Source organism: Eremomyces bilateralis (assembly GCF_010015585.1).
Source record: "Eremomyces bilateralis CBS 781.70 unplaced genomic scaffold P152scaffold_33, whole genome shotgun sequence".
Classification (NCBI taxonomy): Eukaryota; Fungi; Ascomycota; class Dothideomycetes; order Eremomycetales; family Eremomycetaceae; genus Eremomyces; species Eremomyces bilateralis.
Window position 1 is genome coordinate 6403 of NW_022985099.1, and position 21924 is coordinate 28326.

General features: G+C 54.4%; 8 protein-coding genes across 8 annotated transcripts; 5 read left to right on the forward strand and 3 right to left on the reverse strand.

The window, feature by feature from the left end:
- Window positions 1-1715: 1715 nt before the first annotated feature.
- P152DRAFT_363926 (DNA polymerase epsilon subunit C) lies at window positions 1716-2119 on the forward strand (the record flags this gene model as incomplete). The annotated part of the gene is made up of 2 exons (XM_033675400.1): window positions 1716-1815; window positions 1905-2119. Coding segments are annotated over 2 exons (315 nt in total), but the record flags the coding sequence as incomplete, so codon positions are not given.
- Window positions 2120-4489: 2370 nt separating this feature from the next.
- On the reverse strand, window positions 4490-5468 carry P152DRAFT_213861 (uncharacterized protein). The gene is made up of 3 exons (XM_033674437.1): window positions 5036-5468; window positions 4771-4988; window positions 4490-4673 (listed from the first exon to the last, which is right to left on the reverse strand). Exons 1-3 carry the CDS (start codon window positions 5343-5345, stop codon window positions 4665-4667), a joined length of 537 nt encoding a protein of 178 aa, XP_033530215.1. The 5' UTR covers window positions 5346-5468; the 3' UTR covers window positions 4490-4664.
- Window positions 5469-6064: 596 nt separating this feature from the next.
- P152DRAFT_462310 (uncharacterized protein) lies at window positions 6065-9269 on the forward strand. The gene is made up of 2 exons (XM_033680309.1): window positions 6065-6179; window positions 6229-9269. Exon 2 carries the CDS (start codon window positions 6343-6345, stop codon window positions 8911-8913), a length of 2571 nt encoding a protein of 856 aa, XP_033530216.1. The 5' UTR covers window positions 6065-6179; window positions 6229-6342; the 3' UTR covers window positions 8914-9269.
- Window positions 9270-10941: 1672 nt separating this feature from the next.
- Window positions 10942-11786, reverse strand: P152DRAFT_213825 (uncharacterized protein). Its single transcript, XM_033674436.1, has one exon. The coding sequence runs from the start codon at window positions 11691-11693 to the stop codon at window positions 11205-11207; it is 489 nt and encodes a 162-aa protein (XP_033530217.1). The 5' UTR covers window positions 11694-11786; the 3' UTR covers window positions 10942-11204.
- A 2693-nt stretch (window positions 11787-14479) lies between these two features.
- On the forward strand, window positions 14480-17326 carry P152DRAFT_497369 (uncharacterized protein; the record flags this gene model as incomplete). The annotated part of the gene is made up of 4 exons (XM_033682267.1): window positions 14480-14634; window positions 14685-14725; window positions 14778-15207; window positions 15266-17326. The coding sequence occupies 4 exons, from the start codon at window positions 14480-14482 to the stop codon at window positions 16974-16976; spliced, it is 2337 nt and encodes a 778-aa protein (XP_033530218.1). The 3' UTR covers window positions 16977-17326.
- Window positions 17240-18420, forward strand: P152DRAFT_213741 (uncharacterized protein). Its single transcript, XM_033674435.1, has one exon. It carries the CDS (start codon window positions 17502-17504, stop codon window positions 17988-17990), a length of 489 nt encoding a protein of 162 aa, XP_033530219.1. The 5' UTR covers window positions 17240-17501; the 3' UTR covers window positions 17991-18420.
- Window positions 18421-19397: 977 nt separating this feature from the next.
- On the forward strand, window positions 19398-21027 carry P152DRAFT_405044 (hexokinase; the record flags this gene model as incomplete). Its single annotated transcript, XM_033676796.1, has 3 exons — window positions 19398-19494; window positions 19578-19657; window positions 19708-21027. 3 exons carry the CDS (start codon window positions 19398-19400, stop codon window positions 21025-21027), a joined length of 1497 nt encoding a protein of 498 aa, XP_033530220.1.
- A 244-nt stretch (window positions 21028-21271) lies between these two features.
- Window positions 21272-21772, reverse strand: P152DRAFT_377855 (uncharacterized protein; the record flags this gene model as incomplete). The annotated part of the gene is made up of 1 exon (XM_033675653.1): window positions 21272-21772. A coding segment is annotated over one exon (501 nt), but the record flags the coding sequence as incomplete, so codon positions are not given.
- Window positions 21773-21924: the final 152 nt, after the last annotated feature.

Consider the following 21924-nt stretch of genomic DNA (forward strand, 5'->3'; position numbering starts at 1 on the left):
GTGGAGGGGGGGAAGAGGGAGGGGCGGATGGATGATGATAGTTGGGTTGGGAGGACGTGAGTCCTGAGATGGTTCCTATCGTGATAGAATATTCCCGGTTAGCGCAGGCTTTCTCTCCGCATAGACAGACATGTATCAACAACTTTATTCTCTCTTGGAATATTGATGGGTCAGATTAGATCAAGTGGTTTTCCTTTACAGGTCGGCATGGAAGGGTTCTTTGAGATGGTTTCATGCGCTGGTGCCGGAACCACAATGAGGGTTCTTGCACCAGACGCGTTCAACCAAGAACCCTTCTTCGGTTGGTGTATTCGTCATTCCCAAATCCCAATGGTAGGAGAGGTGCATCAAGAAATGGACTGACCTGGTGTAATGAGATGAATGATCCTTCTTCATAAAATTCCTCTTGAGATGTTGGTTAGTGCTGGCATCAATGTACCTAGGAATTTAATCGCGTTTGTCAACCAGGCATGATTGCGCCTCTCGTACTTCACTCTACCATTACGCTATGCAATATCTGATCTCATTGCCATCGATCCGCCATCACATGGCAACCCATAGCTTATCCCAGAACAAAGCCGCCCAAAAACCGCCCAAAAACCGCATGGTCGCATTTGCGAACGAAGCATGATGCATTTTTCACCGCGTCGAACAAGGGGAGCAACAAAGTGGAGGCAGCAATGGACGGGAGCTGAAGGCGATGATTGGACAAGGGGACGCGACGACAGCTTTGGCGGATGGGTGGGAAGAAACATAAAGTGACCAACTCCCCGCACCGATGCCTTCCCTAGGTTTGTCCGTGGATTTTCGTGTTTCGGTGTTCAAGTTCTAGGCTGGATTAAAGCACGTGACTGCGCGTTGAAAGTTGAAATCAGCCACAATAGCTTCAGCCACAGGCGCGTCTCTCATGCGTTTCCACACTCACGCGCTTTCCAACATTATTTCGAAGCGCACCAAGGAACAACGACACACACAGTACTGAAAACAACAATTGGGTGTACCCTCATTCCTGAAGATTGAGAGTGGAACCAACCAGAAAAGATCAATTCCTCTCGACCCTCCAATCAATCCATCTCCCACCTATATCTCCAAAGATATCTCCAACCGCATCCACCGTACTGGAAACAACCATACCCCCCAACCCCGTCAACCACCCGCAACGCATGGACGAGTACGACAGCACCTACGCCCCCGAATCCCCCGACCTCTCGGCCGCTCCCATCCCTCACACCCCTACCGCCGCCGTCCATCCCCAACACCAACGCTACCGCGGCTCCGTCTCGCACATCAACCCCCTCTCCCCGACCACCCCCTTTTCCCCCTCGCTCCCTCTCCAATACTCCCCTTCCCAGCCACAACCACAACTTACCGCCCTGATCTCCACCCACCAGCCGAGTTACTTTCCGGCCTACGGTCAGCCGCTCGTGCAGAGCCCCACCGCGTCGCAGCAGGAGAACCCGTATCTGCGCCGCCCCGGAAGCGTGTCGTATCCACCTCACCCACAACAACATCAACAACCACAGGTAGACCCTCCGCACGACATGGCGTCCTCAGCCGGCAAGCGCGTGCGGCGACCGAAGGTCGTGGGGCAGGCCGTGGAGCAGCAGGGGTACTCGCCCGAGGAAGAAGAGGAGACGGGGGAGATGGAGGCGGAGGCGGAGCGGCCGGTGAGCAAGGGGGGGGAGGTGAGAAGGGGGGACGGTCCGGCGATGGGGATCGAGGTGAAGACGAAGTTTCCGGTGGCAAGGATTAAGCGGATTATGCAAGCGGATGAGGATGTAGGGAAGGTGAGCCAGGTGGTGCCGCCGGCTGTGGGTGAGTTCTTGATTTCCATTCCATTCCGATCGTATTCCGATTCTCCGCTATCACCAGTTCCATCCCCGCATGTCACTAATACCCCCCAGCCAAAGCCCTTGAACTCTTCATGATCGCCCTCGTCACCCACTCCGCCACCGAAGCCAAATCCCGCTCCTCCAAACGCGTCACCGCCCAACACCTCAAGCAAGCCGTCCTGCACGACGAGAAATTCGACTTCCTCACCGATATCGTGAGCAAGGTGCCCGACGCGCCGCCTCCGACCGCCAAGGACGACAGCGAGGGCGACGGGAAAAAGAAGCGGGGGGGAAGGAAGAAGAGGAAGGGAAGTGAAGAGCCGTGAGAGGGGAGGGAGGAAGGAGGGGTTGGGTTTATAGCGTGCATGAGGGAGTAATGGGGTGCTTTAAAATGGGGGATATGATGCACTTGTACGATAAAGATAGGAGCATGGATCAAGGCGGATTCGATGGCCTAGGATCCGTGCATGTCCGCTAAAATTCAGTGGGAGAGTTTATGTTTGACCTGTATGATGGCCCAGATGGGTACCTACCAGCATGTCCCCATGATTATCAAGCATAGCGATATAAGGCATTGATGCACTGGGACTGGACAGCATTGAAGCTTGAATAGATGCCTCATGCCCGTCTACCGTCCGTCGTCTGTCGTCTACCCTGATCGCAATTCGCATAGATACACCCCTTCACAATATGTCCAGGGCGCTGGGTCCGACCCAAAGTTTGGGAACTTAGCGCCTTGGCTCCCGTCCCCTACTTTTCCCGCCTTGACTCCAGAGCAACTCAACTGTTGGATCTCACAACTCCCCAGTCACAGCAGCATCGCAAGTCACTGAGTTCAGACGAACGACAATGATGGTCGGATGGTCGTTAAGACTGAGCATCCATTACCTTGGCGTGCCTGGCTGCCGTCCGCTTCTCATTCACTTGAACACAGGGTTAGATGGACTATGCCGGGCGATCGGCGGGAGTGGACGGAAGGGAAGAGCTTATAAGGGCCGCAGCTGACGATGGTGGTCCTGAACAGGAGCATTCCGATGGAGAGACTGGGCGATATACCTACGCGAATCGTCGCGGCGTGGTATTAGATCGGTTAAGCTGATCAAGAGAAATGACCTCTCCCGCCTCTAGGTGGTGACGGAGGACCGAACTTCTCACCATGGACGAACGAGCAAGTTGGGTATTACTCAACAGCAGCACGGATAGTAGGAGGAGTGGTATACTGCTTCGTGAACGTCCAAGCCTACCATGGCCGACTCGCGCGGCAGATCGCAGCAAAGGCACCGTTCTGGTTAATAGAGGACAAGATCCTCCAACTGAGCAAAGACGGCTGGCTGAATTCCACGGACCGCAAATCCAAAGTCGGTGCTACGGTGAAGGCCCCGCGTCAGCGGCGAAGGCATCAACAACCTCTGCGTAGACAACGGATGCAACTCTGGGATGGGGTTGTGGAGGAGGGGTTTCAGTTCTTGGTGTGTGGGGAGGCAGAATTAAATGATATCCATGAGGGAAGAAATAAGGGTATGGGTAGAGTTCAGTTCGAGGGATTTGGGGTTGGTGAGGACGCTGTAGGACAATGTGGCGGTCTGGAACATGTCAGAGAATTCAGTGAGGTATTTGGTGTTTATGATCTGTATCCGCGGTTGGGAAGACATGCCTGATGACTTGAGCACTGAAGGTTAAAGGCAATCCAAAAAAAAGTTAACGACTGGTGGCGGAATCGAATTCTCAACCTGCAAATCTGAAAGGCTGGTTAGGCCCTTTTAAACTCGCACGTAGGTTGGTTATACAGCTGGCTCTATTAACTGGTGTACCACATCACCGGCATTTTCGTCGCTGATAATAAATATCTTGGAGGGTTTATATATTGCATTTCGAAATTCACCTAGGGGAGGGGTGAACATTCACCGGTGCCCCTGAAGCGGAGAAGGTGGTCTCAGTGAGCCCTGGGCATTTACAGAAGACTTAGATTTATGAATGAAGAACTGTACATGTTATAGCTCTATGTTGATATAGATATCATAGTTCCAGGCTTCATTTCCGTCGAACTAGGGTTTCAGTGGCACGACGACGCCATCACTGTCAAATGGACACCATGACAGATACAGTGAATAGTTGTCTTTTCCGGACCCTCTCATCGTAACCTATATGCTTGGATATAAATAGAATGGCTCAACTTGCAACAAAAATCGACAATGGGATATCTGTTCGCAAATGCTCGAGGTGCAGTTTCCAACAACCAGATAACGCCGCCCATATCAAAGAACCTAACTACTCACGACGGCTGCCTCGGCCTACCACTCCCCGCCATAACCCACACACTCCCCTGATTCGCTTCCGCGCCCGGCGCCTCCACCGGCCTTAGATCGTTCCCCGACCTCCGCCCCTGCCGCCACGACACCTGCGTCGGCGCCTCGCTATCCACCGGCGACGGCGTGCGTTCCTGCCCATGGCCCACCGGCGGCGGCGCGTACGGATTATTCATGTTCAGATGTGGGCCGGGCGTCGGAAAGTTCAGCGTCGATAGCTGAGTCGTCGTGTGCGCGCGATCGGGTTCGTTGGTCGGGACGGGGTCCTCGAAGGGTTGGGAGTCCGGGGCAATGTCGCCGGGAGGGGGAGGGTAGGCGCCTTGGGTCACGGTTGACCTGGAGGGTCCGATACCGTTAATGTCGCCGTTTGCGGCGGGCTGCCATTGTTTGGTACGCGAAAGCTCGAGTTCTTCCTTGGGGTTGGGTCGGTGTTTGTGGTGCCACCAGATGTATATTATCACGCATATGATGATGATGAGCACTGGGATGCCGGCACCTAATCCAGCCTTGAATCCAGTGCTACTCGTCACTGGGACTGGAGCGGCCGTCAGTGTCGATGTGGAAGTGGCAGAGGCAGACTGGGGCATTGCTGTAAGCGAAGAGCTCGAATGGGAGGAGGAGGGGGGTGTTACATTGTGTTTGGAAGTGGGTGATGGCCCTGGGACGAGGGCCGTTGTAGTGTGCTCCAACTCCGCGTACCCGATGATGGTCACAGGATCTCCGCTTGGAACGGAGAAGACTCCTTTGCCTTCGCGGCAGTTGCAATTCCCATTCCGAACGTCGGCACCACAGCAGAAAGTATTGCTTCCACACGCTGCGATGTCGCCGAGGTTGTCGTCTCGTGGATTATCTGTCCCGGTCAGTCTATATCCTTAAGATAAGGGGGGTGAGACATACTCAAGCAAAAGTCGCCGCATATGAGCTCATCCCACGCAGGATTGGTACAGCCGGGTCTTAAAGACGTCCCGACCGGCGATGTGGAGTTGATGACGTCCGGATGTGTCGCGACGCAAAGCTGGTTTGAGAAGCAGGTGTATCCTGTCGGACAGCAGGCTGTGGTCGGGGCATAAGGGTCGCACGGGAGATAGTCGCGAGCCCATGCTCCTCCCGGAAAATAACACTCGCCATCAGCATTGACTTGGTTGAATAAAATGCTCAGAATAAAAACTTGAAGACTTAACAATTTCCAATGGTGAAGAAACGCCATGGTGCGAGTGAAAGCAGCGGAGACCTCGTGGACCGCAAGGCCAGCGTCCGGCCATGATCACGGATTTATTATACTTCTCAACAACCTCAATGTGGCTGAATTGTTGCCTCAATCGTCTGCCTGGACAAGGCTCTGGATTTTCAAGTTCATTCGACCTGATCGGCATACGCCCAATATGAAGACAAGGCGAAGTGCATTCGTATTGAGCCATGTTGGGTGAATTCGCCAATGACAGTGATGAGCGTCGCCAAACCTAACCGCTTTAGGTTCAGAGCCCCATCCGACCTTGTGGCTAAGAATCAATCCCTCGCCCTTTCTTCAACCCTCGTATACTCTATGTCGCCCCATTCTAAAGCAACGGTACTGTGACAATACTACATAGGTGCAAGGCTACGGAAATATCGGCAGGTCAGCCCAATGGCGTTAAGACAACTGGACAACATATCCCATTCGCCCTTCTGCCTCTCTTTACCCTTTCTAGAAGCCACCTCACCCCAATGCATGCGGTATCACATCCAGTCCTCGCCGACACAGCCCCGAGCCTTGCATTTAAGCATTCAGCCGTATGGGTGATATGATAGTTGGGTGATTGAATGACCGATGAGAAACAAGGCGGGGGCCTAAAGATATGATGGCAAATTTATGAACTCGCAAGGCTGTGAGGACGGCGGACTACTTTATGCGGACACCCCACCACGCAGAGAATGTGATAAACCTCCAGCCTTGTTGGAAACAGTGTCATCAAAGAGTGGAAATCTCGGACCTCCTGAAACTGATTTGTTTCCCAAATCTGTAACTTCTCCTTAGAGAAGACGTTGAACTGTGGAGATGGTAGTTAGTCCAGGAGAATATCAGTATTCAGATAGAAGGCTGATCAGAATAGAAACGAAACACTTTGGGAAAGATATTCGACGAACGATCCGCTCGAGTCTCGGACCTAGAAGTCAACCGAGTCTCGGACCTCGAAGTGAACGAAGACACAAAATCCGAAGTTAGCATGGACGAGATGACCGACGACATGAATAACACATCAATCGGTGGACTTGAGATTCCCGGTCTCGACGCCTGGGAACCTCAAGTTCGGCCTGAAAGTATGTCTGATGAAAGCGCCGGTGTGGTATCGGCTCGGGCAGACCGCACTGTCGGCGCCCTCAAGACGAAAGAAGTCATCTGGAACATGATTAGCAACAAGGCCTTGAGTCAAGCGGAAACCACGAACATGCTCTCCAGCCTCGCCAAAGCCGATACTGCCGTTCGCAAGACCTTCGCAACAGGACTAGGGCCACTGGATAAAGTATATCCGAGTGTCCCGGTGCTCGCGGTTCGATTGACGTTCCTTCCTGGAGCTGATAAGCCACAGGTCAACCGCCTGGAACAGGTAGGCATGGTGGCAGGAGAACCGGATCAGCGCACACCGTTGTGGCGCGTCATGACCGCTGGCAGCCTGCTTCAGGACTTTGAAATCAAGCAAGATCTGTCCATTGTCTTCAAGGATCGGGTCTCACAGTATGCCGGCGAGGCCAGGTCTCGACTCCAATCGAACCGTTCCCCATATGGGCTCGGATCTACCATGACCGGCGTGGTAGAGATTGAAGGCAAGACTTACGAGGCCGTGACGATTGATTCGGACCACGTCAAGATTGTGAACAATCTTCGCGCTCAAAGGTACCCATGCGACATGGAGGCGACCCTGATCGAGGTCGATGGGACGTCCTTGATGGCGTTGATGACCAATTATCGGCACTTGATCAACAAGGGGGGCCCGGAGATGGATTTCGAAGAATCGGAAAAGCTGCTCGACGGCATGATTGAGGACGCGAGACGAGTGATTTATAGGAGTCCGATCCTATTCCGAGCCTCGACGCGGCAGCAGATCATTGCGTCGAGGAACACTCGCTATGGAGTCAATCACGATCAGGTCTTCCAAACGCTGACAACGAGCGAGGGGATCCGTGAGATATTGTCTCTCAGCGCATCATACTACAACTCGTTGGATCCGGAAGACACCAATACACGGGTGCAGAAATTCATCCGGCCTCGATTCCTGCAAATGATCGTGTTGTTGATCTCCTTGTTGAACGAGACCGACACTCAAAAGATCGCTCGGTTTTTGGAACAGACTTACAAGCTCAAGGCGGACCGACCCAGTCTGGAACTCCTAGTCCTGAAGGTTATGCCTCTGATATCGATAAATTCCCAGGTCTTCCTGACGGCGATCGTCCCTGCAGTTGAGGGGTTCCCACTCACCGACACCAGACCGGAATACCAGAGTTGGTATTGGGATTTCTTTGTGAAGCAGATGCTGAAGCGAGGCTACTTCTTGCCGGGCACCGTCGCCACCCTTGGCCGCCAACAGTCGTCATGGCTCGTGAAATGGCCCAAGGGGGGGTTCAATACGTCCCTCGTGTTCAATAATCTCCAGTTCAGCGGTGATTTGCGGACCGGGAACGATATTCCCGCCCTCGAGCTTCATCCCGAGCAAGGACAATCGGAGCTTACTGTGATCATGACAAACGGCGACACGTACATCGTTGCCGCGTCCGACGTCGAGAGGATCACCTCCCTACAAACCGGACAATATCCGCTTCGGGAGCCAGGAGACAACGGTCGCACCATGACCATGGAAGTACGAGACGAGTCACTCAACGAGGAGGAGTTCGAAGCACTGTATATTGCCAACGTCCTCGTTGAAAATTTCAACCGACATATTGTCTCTGTCCGCCGTAGTACCTCCTCGAGGCTCACCAACCTGGTGAGATACAGAGGCGTGGGCCGCGCGCCCAAAGACACATCCGGCCTGCAGGCTTTGGCCACCACGGGACGATTGACACGGCATACTGCGACGCTGAACGGGATAAAGCTTGCCGTCGCCTACAAGCTGAATGGACGCAAGATAAATAAACACCAGGTTTCAAGACTCATGCAACGAAAGAACTCGGAGATACTCGGGATTAGGAACTACTATTCCGTGCGCGTTGAAAAACGAATCATCTCTCTGGAAAGGCAGTATGAAGACGACTTCTGGCGAGCGGTGCGGAATATCCAAGGCTTCCTGACCCAGGCAGAATCCAAAAGAAAGGATGTCGAAGATTCTGACTTACTGTCCGACGAGCCCATCTCCCAAGTCATCTACCCAGGCGCCAACGGCAAAGTCGCATCGAACGTCTGGTTCGAATACGAAGTCGAGCCGTACGTCAACGGGCCGCTGAAGATGCATGCGCGACGGTCCCAGGTGATCAGCTGCGCGTGGCTGGCGCACAATGTCATCGAAGTCGGGCTGCAAAACGATCCGAACCGGTACTTCGTCAGTCCGCTCAAATTCGTGGAGGAGGGGGATCGGAACGATGAGATTCAGGTGGAGGACCATGCCATCCTCGCGGGTCAGTACATGATCATTGCGGAGGGCAACGATAATCTGAGGGTGATTGGGAACTTGATCATGACCAATTGCCTTCGGATCATTAGTGTTGAGGAGGTCAATCGGACGAGAAGGGGGGCGAATCGTCAGGGTCGAGGAGCAAACCGTGCAGCTACAGGAGAGAGTCTGACCGCATGTGTCTTTGTTTGATGGAATGTTGGAGATATCCTCTGCGCCCTGCGGTCTTCATATGTTGTCGTTCTAGGTGTTTAGGTCTGGTGTCGGCATATTCCTTCATTCTGGATCAAAGATAGTTCTCTGTGGTCTTCATATGTTGTCGTTCCGGGAGAATGATTAGGTATATTCCTTCATTGTAGATGAAAGACTGGCGTCTGGTTCTTCAAGCCGTCGACCACCTGGAAGCGTTGATATGTTTCCTAGTGTCAATTGTCAATCAGTTCGGCCTCGATCAGGACTAAGACGAAACAAGATTGTACATAGTATACCGGAGCATCGTGATAATTACCCAGTGATCGTCACCATTGCCCAAATAGGCAAGCTATATTCCAGAATCTAGATTAGTGCAGCGCCGATCTATATGCTGCATAGCCAAGTGCATGGAAAAGTTCGAACGAGCCCGTGTTTTTCCCAAATTCGCTTCAGTCCGTCTCAGCCTCATCGCTCTCACGAATCCACGTTGCAGAACTGATCACCGCCGTGCATGCATAACTATATCCAATAGTCAGAAATCCCAGGTCGGGCAACCAGTCGGCAGGCGTGCGATCAGCCTTAGCTCACGCAAACAAGAGGAAAAATATGGAAATACAGCTTTGCAGCAGGGATCATTGCTGATTCGCTGGGAGAGAAATGTTCTTCGCCCATTGCCCCATTCAGATGCAAACCGGATGTCTGCGGCGCCAGGGGTGCTAAATTGGTTCAGGTCTTCAGAACTTCATGACTCAGGAGGTTTCCTCAGCCATCGCTGATCATGACGCCTTTCACGGTTCACCAGCTCTTTATGATCGCCATCGCCTGTCGTTTGGTTTTTGGGATCGCCGTAGCCCACAGCTGACAGCCCATAGCAGATAGCATGCTTGACTGCTCGTGCAGTTTCTGGAAATCAATAATCAAGAATCGCGTGTCGAACGCGATGGGGATTGGGATGGCGATGTGACAGGGGGTCCATGGTTAGCTTTTCTGATAATGTGGCTGTTCCTGATAGGGCAGGCCCTATTTGCGATTCATTCGAATATCAAGTCCGGGATGGTATTAGGCGTTGAGATGGTTTGTGACTTGTGGGTGAAGATGTGCAGCTTTTTGGAACCTCCATCGAGTGCTACATGTGTGATGTGATGGCTCAGGTATAGGGTCATTACTTATTTGGGCCAGGGACGCGTCTTGCCGTTGACTTACATAAGCTCAACAATTAACACCTTGACACCTTTGTCGCCTAATGACAATTGGTCGCGGAATTGGAACCGGGTCGTTTTCTGAACCAAATCATTGATGACGGCATCAATCTCCACCCTTCCTCTCAATCCCGCCCGCTAATCTAACGGCGGCTTATGGCGCCAATCTTGCGATTCCATCCTGGATCCCTTAATGAAATGAAGCGAGCGGTTTTCGAGCCGTTGCTGTAAATAACTTATGGACTATGGTGGATCTCGTGGAGTCGGGAATCAGGGGCCTGGACCGTCGCGAGGTCGATCAGCAGAACTCGAACGATTGATATGGGACGACTGGCCTGTCAGGCCGACGAGTGTCCGAATTATGCATATTCTAGAGCAACAGCTTTCAATGTTGAACCATTGCATTCGGTACGGAGAGAGGGCCGAGAAGACTTGAATGGCAATGGACTCAACCTGGAAAAAAGCACCGGACCCAGATAGGAGAAAGTCTCGGCCCAACCGACCATCCTTGAGAATCACCAGTCCGATCCACCAAGCAAATCCTGTTTCTGTACGACCACACGCCATACGGTACCTTGGTCCTTGATAGACTAGAGATAGACTGGAGATAGGTAACTTAGGTTAATCACCTCCCCAACTACCCGTAGCACCACCTCGAAAAGCCCACCCCCTCGTCCGACCACCGTAGCACAATATCCACGATGCCGCAATATTTTTCCCTGCCTGTCGGACCCGGATGCGTGGTCTCAAGATCGCACAACAACAACCACCGTCTGCATGGTTCTTGAACCTTGCGCAACGGAAATTGCACTCCGGCGAACCTCGTCCAATTCTCCGTCCAAAAGTTGCCAGTTCCAATAAGAGTGAAATCCAAACCCACCGCATGTTTTGGTGACCGACGCGAACGCGCTTGAGGGTCCTCCCCCACCGTTGAGCGGAGGACGGGACGGGGAGATGCTCGAGTCCGGAGTCACCTTCTGATCGGGATGGGAGCATGCAAGAACGTGTTCGTGGGAGCCTGGGAGGGCGACGCGGAATCGGTGCGAAGAACGCAATCAGCTCGCCGGAAGACTTGCAGTCGTCGCCCAATGCCTAAACCATCGAAACGTCGTGCCACGGCGTTAGAAAAGCGACGCATATCCCCCCTGAATTCTGATAAACATCCAGAGAAAGTAGCAACCGAGTCAAGCAACATCTGCCCAGCGTCTCGGCATTATTTACAACAACTCCTTTATTCTCGGCACCGATTCTGATGTGTTTCGAAACGCTCCGCAACGACCGACTCCCCTGCTCGTCGCGAACGCGACATGCCAGGATTTCGTGGACGCCTTGGAAGTTGGAACCCCCCCGGCTCGTGGTGCCTGTGCCTGCACGAAGGAGAGGATTCCTGGCCCCGATGATTGGGTCGGGCAGCAGAGGTGAGAGGATGCCGTGGGACGGGGGATCCCGGTGGTTAGGCGAGGCGGAGCAGGATCCACTGCGCGGGCGCCAACACGTCACTGATGGGTGGTGGTGCTGGGGTTGGGAGAATTCAAAGGTTCGATTTTGATATTGATGGGGGAAAGGAGAGGTTGATATCATTGTTCCTTTCTCTTTTTGTCATTGGGTATACGGAAGACGTGATAGGAAATCAGCCATTTTCGACACGGAAGTATAAGCGTTTGTTTCAGAGATGCGGAGTGGACATGTGGTGTGATGATTGATGGATATTGGCTCATATTGCACTTTGCAGCCCCTGACCAGAGGCTCTATATCAACGAGCATGGTTTACGTGTGTGTTGAGCACTTGAGCAGTAGCATAGAAGTCAACGGACCGTATAGAGTCTTCCAAGGAAGCTTGTTCCAGTCACCCTTCCAGAAGTTTCGTATACAACACTTCCTCTTGATCCTCCGTCTCCAACTCCCACCACTTTGGATCTCACTATCGGGGTCTAGACCACTCCGTCCAGAATGCTTGGATGGTATAATTATCTCGCTGCATCCGCTGGGTCTGTGGATTGTTGCAAAGTAGTTCCTTCGAATGCCGTGTAAGGGAGAAGACAGCACGAAGCCACGGCTGCCCGCAGCATCGACCGGCTTGTTGAGGCTATGACACAAGTGCTCTCCCATCGTCGTGGTGGTAGAAGATATAAACGTAGGAAGAATGGAGATATCAGCTAGATTGAGGATATCCGGATATTCCATTGCCAGCCCGAGTCGAGAGTGACCTGGCGACTGACCAGCATAGGAAGGAGCAGTATCAGACTGCGATCTGTCTCAACTGGATATCTCGAGTTTGATATCGGTCCTGATTTAACGTATTATCCGAAAACCGTATCGCGAGCCTCAAGGAGTCGCAGTCACGAGCAGATTATACGAAATTCCTCCCTCCATGAGATCTCCACCACATATCAACTCCGTGGGCACTTTTCCGACGCATTTGGTCTTTGCATGTCTCATCCGCACCGTTCACCAAACCATCGAATGCCCTAGTACAAACGTGCCTTAACGTTGGGACAGTAACCGCACAGCCACGAACCCATTCCCGCTAGATGATCTATACATCATCAATAATCGGATATCGCAAGGGTCAACGTCAGTGGCAGAAATCAGTGTTTGGGGGCAGCCGTTCGCAGGGTTCTTCGGTCCACGTAAACTCCACCATCGCCCACGGCCCACGAAAGCCCTTTCTCCCGTTTCACCCCAACCTTTTCCCATCCCAATCCTCTCCACTCTAACGGCGGACTCCAGGAGACCAGGATCAAACCAGTGACCACTGATCAGAATTCAGAAAGCAGCGAGACGCCAAGGAGTGGCTTCCTGGCCCAGTCTCCTCGCGTTCCTTGCGGTGCTGCGGCTGTTTTTAAGAGCGGGATAACCACCACGAAACAAAAAAAGTGGTCACCGTTGTGTATTACGGACTTCTCCTTCCGACTATCGCAATCAATATTAATCTTCTGATCGGATGGTCGGTCTCGGTTCATTCATTTCCTCTCGTTCTGGGCCTGCTTCCATCCCCATTCACCTCCAATAATCCAATCTCCAACAGCCATACCGCAGTCCGTCCCTCGTTTTTCGGCTGCCGGTATCGAATTCACCTCTTCCGGCCATTCGCTATTTTTCTAGACCATCACAGAAACGATAAGTGATAACCAAGTGGTTGTTGCACCTCCCACCCAACGACACGGGCGTCGCCTGCTGACTTGCATCGGCAAAATCGCGATCGCTGCGCCTGGTGGCGGGTGGTTGGTGCTTGAGCCTGGAATTGGTTGAATGGAGCAGAGAACAGTGCAACTTTTCACCCCCTTCCGCTTTCTCCATCCGGCCCGTTGATTCACCTTTTTTGGCCCGTGGCTCCTGCGACGAAGCTCTAGCCAGTTAATTCATCTGGAAACCGTCTGGACTTGAATCTTTTCGATGGGATTCAAGTTTTGGTGGTGACTACATTGCATCTGATTCTCTGCACATCTCTGCAATTTGTATAGAACAGCAACCATTACACCACCAGACACTACTCCTGTTGCATCTTCCGCCACCCCGTCTTATCGTCCTTCGATCCAATCGCGATCGTTGGTTCCTGGGGCCCCCAACCGAAATCAGGACCTTTCAAGATACAGGGCCTGCTTGCTCTCCACTTCCTCCAGGAACAAGCCGAACCTCCGCACCCCTCTACGTACGACAACTCACTTTCTCTCGAGCTATTCCTCTTGCTCATCCCTCGCAGTCGTCCTACCACAGGATCACTCTCATTTCTTGCCAACTGAGAGGTTGACTTTTCACCCATCGTGCTGCCTAAAAAAGTTCCCGTCGTTGAAGATCATCCAACCTCACTTTCGTTCCATCCAATCCACGGTCGCACCCACAACCGTTCCTTCGTTGCACCTGAACCAACGGCTGCACCTGCACTCGACCTGTTCCCAAGTACCCTTAATTTCGGAACCTCTCAACATTCAACTGGGCTTGACGCCGACGTCTTTCACCACGCACTACGACGCCGACTTGCTGCACGCCAACACCTCCCTGCCGAACCGGGGCACTATCGCCAACCATTGAACGCCAGATCTTCCAATACTTGGACCGCAAATCCTTTTTGCTCGACGCTCGCCGGAGCGTCATTGTCAGACGTCCTCGCCTGGCATGGCTCCGTCCAATACGCCTCCGCAACTGCGAGTTCTCGTCGGTAAGTGATTGACAGACTTTCGACGCATTCCATGGCCCTTTTCACCTCTCGACACCTTCGAAACTTCTGCCTAGTCCCGACCGGAAATGGCGCATTAGAATAGAAAGTCGAGGACACCCAATTCACTATCAATTCGGCGTTCCTGTTTTCCTTGTTGTCCTTCGTTTCCCTTCGTTTCCCTTCGATCGCTTCACCGTGGCCTGGCAAGATGGAAGAAGACCTGCTAATCAAAGTTTGTATAGTGGGAGGGAATGCGTTGTCAGCCTTTCTATCATGGCGTCTCCAAGCTACCCAGATGTGCGATGTCACTCTCGTCTGGAAGAACCAGTACGAAACCGTCCAACAATATGGCGTGTCATTCAAGTATGTGCTGGCTCACCACCGTCGATGTTATACCGCTAATTGATTGCCAGGTCACCGGTGTTCGGAAATGAACGGTTCAAACCGTATGCAGGTAAGATGCCAGCGACACAACAACTCTCAATTCAATGCTAACTGCTCTATAGTGGTATCGTCCACAGCCGAAGCCGCCGCACGAGGATCACAATTCGATTATGTCCTCCTTTGCGTGAAAGCCCTCCCCGACCACTACGACATCTCCGAAGTTATCGCACCCGTCGTTTCCGTCCAACACACCTGCATCCTCGTCAATACTACACACGCACTCGGCATCGAGACATACTTGGAACAACGGTTCCCGATGAATGTCGTCCTTTCGCTAGTATCCGCCGCCGAGATCGTCCAACTCGGTCCTTCCGAATTCGAACACAAATCGGCTACAGACCTCTGGGTTGGCGCAGCCAACAGGAACCCGAAGATCCCTGCGGCCATCCAGACCGACATGGCTGCGGCTATTGCTATGACGCTCACGTCCGGGAAGGTCAACTGTAAAACGTCACCGAATATCCGACAACAACAGTTTGAGACGATGATGGGGTAAGCTTTCCCAGTCCCCTCACTGGGCATCGATTGAATGTAGCTAATGACGGCATAGTCCCGTCGCTTTCCACCCGGCCAGCGTCATCTTCGAAAACACCAATTACGGCGAGTTAATGGAACAGCCCGGCGTCCGAGCGATCATCGAAGGCGTTCTCGACGAACTCATCGCCGTTGCTGAAGCAAAAGGTTGCCAGTTTCCCGCCGGCTACCGCCATGAAATCATCCAAACAATGACCCAGAAGAATATAGAGGCCAACCAGAACAGCATTATGTACCTGGACTTCAAAGACGGACGACCAATGGAAGTGGAGACGTATCTTGGAGCTCCGATCAGGCTAGCCCAGGAAGTCGACGTCAAGGTTCCTCGGGTTGAAACGCTGTATGGAGTCATGTACGACCTCAACATCAAGAATCAAGCAAGACACAAGGAAGGTCCTCCGGCTGGACCTGCTGCCACAGCGACTCCTGGATCTCCCGGATCTATCCACCCTCCTCGGATTTCCTCTCACGGTGCACAACACATGAACGGCGGTCCACCATCCGCCATGATGAGTGCCATGCGAGGCGGAAGAGGCCGGCCTCCCATGAGCGGTCCTCCAGGCATGCGAAGAGGTGGTCCGATGAACGGATACGGACCTGGCCCACGTATGTCAAATGGCAATTACGGACCCGGTCCACAACTCTCAAGGCGGCCCTCTTTTGAGGACAGCAATTTGGATGAGTTTTCACATGTGGTCATGTACGACAACCTCCCTGAAGGCGGACTTCCTGATGGCGAGGCCAATGGACACCATCCGAATGACATGGTTCTCCGCGAGCGGGAATTGGCACTGCGACAACGAGAGTTAGCTCTTCGTGAGGCGGAAATGAACATGCGAAGACACCGACCCGGTCCGCGGAGACCACCACCTCCGGCTTCCATAAACGGCGCAATATACGATGATGAAGAGGACGACGATTTTATCGACGGGCCGACGCGGCCGATGATGAATCCTAATCAGGACTTGGATATGGTGAGTATCACATCGAATCGTAACAGGAAGTCCGCAAGCCAGGGAAACATGAGAGGTATGGATCCACGCCAACGAGGAGGCTCCCGGATGGGATTCCGGCCTCCCTTTGGCAAGAACCGCACCAGTGCCACGATCATGGACCAGATGCCGAATCCGCGCGATGCGATCCTCGACAGCTCCCTCCTCGGCATCTCCAGCAACCGATACGGCGACACCGACCGTTCCGTCCGGATGCAGCACCATCAATCCTCCCGAGCAAACTCCATGACCACCCCGAGCCTATACCATTACCCCGACCACATGCCGCGACCGCCGATGCACCCCAACTCCAGCATGCGGCGATCCAGCCAATCCCCCGGCAACCCTCTCGCGCCCCCTTCCTTCGGTCCCCGCCCCGGCGGGCGTCCCTCTCCTCCCCACGGCTACACCGGCGGCCCACCTCACGGCGGCATGCCCGGCGCCCCACGCGGCGGGCGGCCCTCCCCCCCGAACATGCAGCAACCAGTGCCGCGCCATCCACCGGGCCACGGCAACGCGGTGGCGCCGGATCAGGTGGAACAACAAGCTGGGGTGAGCACGACCCTTTACCCTCCCAAGCACGGCCCACAAGTGCGCAGTCTGACAGGCAGTGCGAGCGGTAGCGGGGAGAGTGGTGACAGCGGCGACGCGTCGGTCAATAGCAGCTCGAGCAGCTTGGCGCACCATCAAGGCGGGAAGCACCTCCCGAGGCCGCCGCCCGTTCCGATGAAGTAGAGGGTGAAGCCATTTCCTCACGCAGAGAGGGTCTCTCGAGCGGGTTTTCATGCGACCGGAAGCGGATCGAGCGAACGGATATTTTGGACCGTTCCTTGAAATGGTGCCGCGTCCCTGCGCTGCGTTTACGATATCCACCGACGACGACGATCAAAAAAGTTTTCTTCTTCGGCATTTCTCTTTATCGGGCTTCATTTAACTCGGAATTTGGTCCTGGGACGCCTCCCTGATTGGCATCATGTGCTGATGCAGACCGATCATCCCCGCACAGTGCATGTCGGGCTTCTTTAATTCTTAATCCACAACCCCCCTACACCACACCACCCCACGACTCATCCAGCTCTCTCCTTTCTCGGCGTCATGACACCACCTACATAACGAATGGGATCTTTTCCTTTTTTGCGGAAACGGCGGCGGGGACGCATTGCACGGATCTGGATCGCGGACACGATCCACCGCCACCATCCTTCGCGGCTTTAATGAAAACAACTATAGACTTTTTTCTCCTTCTCTTATGTGGAAAGCATGCGGTTGATTTTTCTCTCCCTCCCTTTTCGTTGCGTCGACGCGAGACATCACATGCGCGGACACGCATACGGTTTCGAACGTCGAGGCGTGGATCGCATCTTTTGGGGCTTTCTGAGGAAGGGCACCAGGCAGTTGGATGCGGACCGATGCCACGGCAATCCCCTAATCCACAATCCCCTAATCCACAATCCCCTAATCCATGATCCCCTCATCCCACTCGATTCTCCGATCGTCGACACCTGGCGACGTTTCCCGACACCCACCGAGGGATTCCTTGCCTTCGAGATGTATTTTAGGATTCACACACATTGCTACGGAGTATCTGTCCGTTGGTTTCTCCACCGTCGTGGTTCCTTGTCTTTGACGCTCCCTCACTCTTCTATCTCACCGACCACCACCGAACGAGAACCGCACCGATCTCAGCCCACAGCCCCCTCCGAATCCATGTTTTTGCCTCTCCTCGTCCCGGCCGAGCGTGCGGTTTAATTTATTGGTACTGGTGTGGTGTTGCTCGGATCGGTATGGAACTGAGGATCTTTGGCGAATCGGATGGGGAGGAAATCACCCTTCTCACACACACACTTCTTCTTCTCTCACACACCGTATACATAGACACGGGATTCTGCGAGGATGGCACACGCACGCGGCGAAAATGGTCTGCGAGAGATGCGTGGAAAAGCGGCATTTATTGGAGGAGGGGATAGACGATCCCTGAAATGGGGCCGATGATGGATGGATTGCGCCTGGCATCAGTTGACTCCAGAAACGAAGAGGGAGTGGAGGAGTTGAGTGTACAATGAACGGAAGGCGACGCAAATGCATACAAATATATATACCGGTATCAATCACGGCAACGGGAGCGTAATGGCATGAGTTCTTTCTTTTCTGGCATGCGTATGATGCGTTCTTGGTCGCTCTGGGACTCGATGTCGACGTTGATATTAGGGGAATACCTCTTGAAGTTCGGTACCGTATCTCTCTGCCTGATATCCGGATGATTTCTGTCCCTATGCACCACCGTATAGAGGGTCAGTAAGGTAATACATTATGTTGGTCCATCTGAACGCCACGGATGTGTGTCTTCCAATCAGCCAGTGCGACTCGTAGTAACCCCCAGACGTCATCCGTCGCAGCTCTCTAATTTCCGTGGGCCACCTGCAGAACCCAGCGTCATTCCAACTTATGCTATTTTCAATTGCGGGGAAATATAGCAGATAGGCGTATTAATCCGATCAGACCATTCTATTTACTAGTGTATTCGTGTTGATTCTCGCTGGAATTGGCAGTTCAGAGTTGGCTCCACTCGACTACCACCTAACCTCCACCCACCTCAGGCTGAATTCAGTTTATTCCTCCGTTCCACCTCCCTCCGATACTACCTTACTTCCACTAAGATCGTGAGCAATTCCAGCGTCAACCCTGGCGTCCCTACCTCTCGGCCTCGAACCACAACCTCTCATCCCTTCAACCGACAATCTCCACCTAAGCAGCGCGCTCTCCACGATCACAACGACCGCAGAACCCCGCACCGCGAAGAGCAGGAAATTCCGACTCCAGGTCGGCGCGTCTTTGCCTTTCGGACACCCCAGGCAGCTTCTCTCCATCGCCGTCGTTGTTCTTTTAGTAGCCGCGCATCTTCTCCTACCGCTATTCAGGTTCAGCGAAGAAAGAGCCCGGGACGCGGAGGTGCTGACACGGCAGTTTGAGTCGGCGGACGGAGGATCCGGGAGTCGTTGCCAGAGGGAAAGAGGCGTGGGGTTATTACGCGAGATAGCGATCCCTGTTGGGGACTACAGTTCTGATATCGAGGGATCGTGTCCGAATTCCGGAGATCGAGAGACGGAGCATACGTGCAGTTACAAAGCAAGTGACAGACGATCGGAAGAAGCGAATATGTCGTTGGCAGAGGCAGCGAAGCGGGTGGCGGCGGAGTTCGAGTACCCGGCGGTGGAGGTGAATCGAGGGGTTAAGGAGTTTCTGAAGGAAATGGGTGAGTCTTAGTGTCCGTTCTACCCACTATGGGTGGCTCAGTACAATCCGAGGGAAGATAGGCAGGGCTAATAGGTTCTACAGAGGAGGGATTGGAGAAAGATGGCACGAGCCTGAGCCAGATCCCGACATATGTCACTGCGGTCCCCGATGGCACTGAAAAGGTATGATCAACATCCGTCAGCCTACACGAAGAATCTACTGATCTCCACAGGGCCTGTACATGGCCGTCGACCTCGGCGGCACCAACTTCCGCGTCTGCTCGATCCGCCTCCACGGCAACAGCACCTTCTCCCTCACGCAATCCAAGATCCCCATCCCCCAATCCCTCATGACCGCCCCCGCCGCACACGACCTCTTCGCCTTCCTCGCCCAGCAGATCGGCCTCTTCCTCGAAGAACACCACGGCGAGCACTACGAAGGCGTCCGCAGCTGCAAATCTGCATCCGGCGCCCCCGGCTACAAGAACGAGGAGATCTTCAACCTGGGGTTCACGTTTAGCTTCCCCGTGCAGCAGAGTGGGATCAACCGCGGCACGCTCATCCGCTGGACCAAAGGCTTCGACATCCCCGACGCGATTGGGAAGGATGTGTGTAAGCTGCTGCAGGACGAGATCGACGCGCTGCACCTCCCCGTGCGGGTGGCGGCGCTAGTGAACGACACGGTGGGCACGTTGATGGCGCGGTCGTACACGGCGCCAGGGAAGACGACAACGTTGCTGGGGTCGATCTTTGGCACGGGGACGAACGGCGCGTACGTCGAGCGACTAGACGCGGTGAAGAAGCTCGTGGCAAAGAAGGACACATCCGGTTATGATCCGTCGACGGGGCTCATGATCGTCAACACCGAGTGGGGCTCCTTCGACAACGCGCTCACTGTCCTCCCCGACACGCCGTACGACCGCGCACTCGACGCCGGGTCGGTGAACCCGGGGATTCAAATGTTCGAGAAGCGCGTCTCGGGGATGTTCCTCGGGGAGATCCTCCGCCGGGCACTAGTGGCGATGATCGCGGACCCGGAGGTGGCGCTATTCGCCTCCGCGCACTCGGGCACTAATGAGCTATCCAGCACAACGAGCATCTACAAGGGGAGCAAGCTGCTCGAGACGTGGGGGGTCGGGTCGGACTTTTTGAGTGTGTGCCAGACGGACGATAGCGCGGGGCATGGGTCGATTCGGCAGACGCTCGTGAATCAGTATGGGCTCCATGCGCCGAGCGCCGGGGACGCGGCGGCGGTGAAGACGGTGGCGGCGGCGGTGGGGCGGCGGGCGGCGCGGTTGGCGGCGGTGGCAATCGCGGGGGTGGTGTTAAAGTCGGGGCGGTTGGAGGGAACGGACGAGATCGACGTTGGGGTGGATGGGAGCTTGGTGGAGTTCTATCCTGGGTTCGTGGAGGAGATTCGAGCGGCTTTGGATGAGGTGGAGGGGGTGGGGGAGGAGGGGGAGAGGCGGATACGGATTGGGATTGCGAAGGATGGGAGTGGGGTGGGGGCGGCGTTGATTGCTTTGGTGGCGGGACGGTTGGGGGAGAGTTGAGGTGAGGGTGGTATGTGATATGATGAGAGTCGGGTATGAGGAACTAAGACAACGGCAACGCTTATCATTGTATGCTTATTTGGTTTAACCATTCTGGTTGGATATTCATCCTTTTCGTCCATGTCATCTAAATCACCCCATGCAGTGGATTCCCACTGATATATCCCCCCTAACATCCACATTCCCTCCCCTCCACCTTCTCCCTACCCCCTACCCCCCTCACCAAATCTCCCGGGCCCACTCCCCTCCGCACCACCACCGCCCCCTTCGGCCTCAGCCGCTGATAATACCCTTCCTCTCTCCCCACGACCTTAAACCCCCGCTTCGCATACCACGCCAGTCCCTCCTCGTTCGCCTCCCACACATGGGCGCGGATCGCGGCCACCCGCTGCTTCCTCTCTACTAGGGACGACGGCAGCGCCACCGCGGCGCGCAGCGCGGCGTCGAGGAGGTGCGTGGCGAGGCCGTGATGGCGGAAGGGGGAGAGGACGCCGATGGTGGAGATGTAGAGGATGAGGTCTTGGGGGGTTTGGGGGGTCGAGGAGGGTGGGCTGCCGGGCAGGAGTTTACAGCGGATGGCGCCAACCATGCGAGGTTTGGAGGGGGTAGTGGAGGTGTTGCGGGACTTGGGAGGGTCGTGCCAGAGGACGGCGAAGGAGAGGCGGCTGATGAGGGGGTCGGTGATGGTTTCTTCGTAGGTGGTGTTGGAGTAGGGGATGGGGAGGAGAAGAGAGTTCAGTCGCTTATATTGCTGCAGGAGGTCGCGGGTGAGAGGGACGAGAGAGGCAGTCTCCGGGAGTCGCTGGCTGGGTTTCAGGACCAGTGAGCCCGTCAGGCGGTCGGGGATATCCCCGGCCTCATTTTTAAGGCTATCGGACTCTTCCTCGCTGTTTCCAG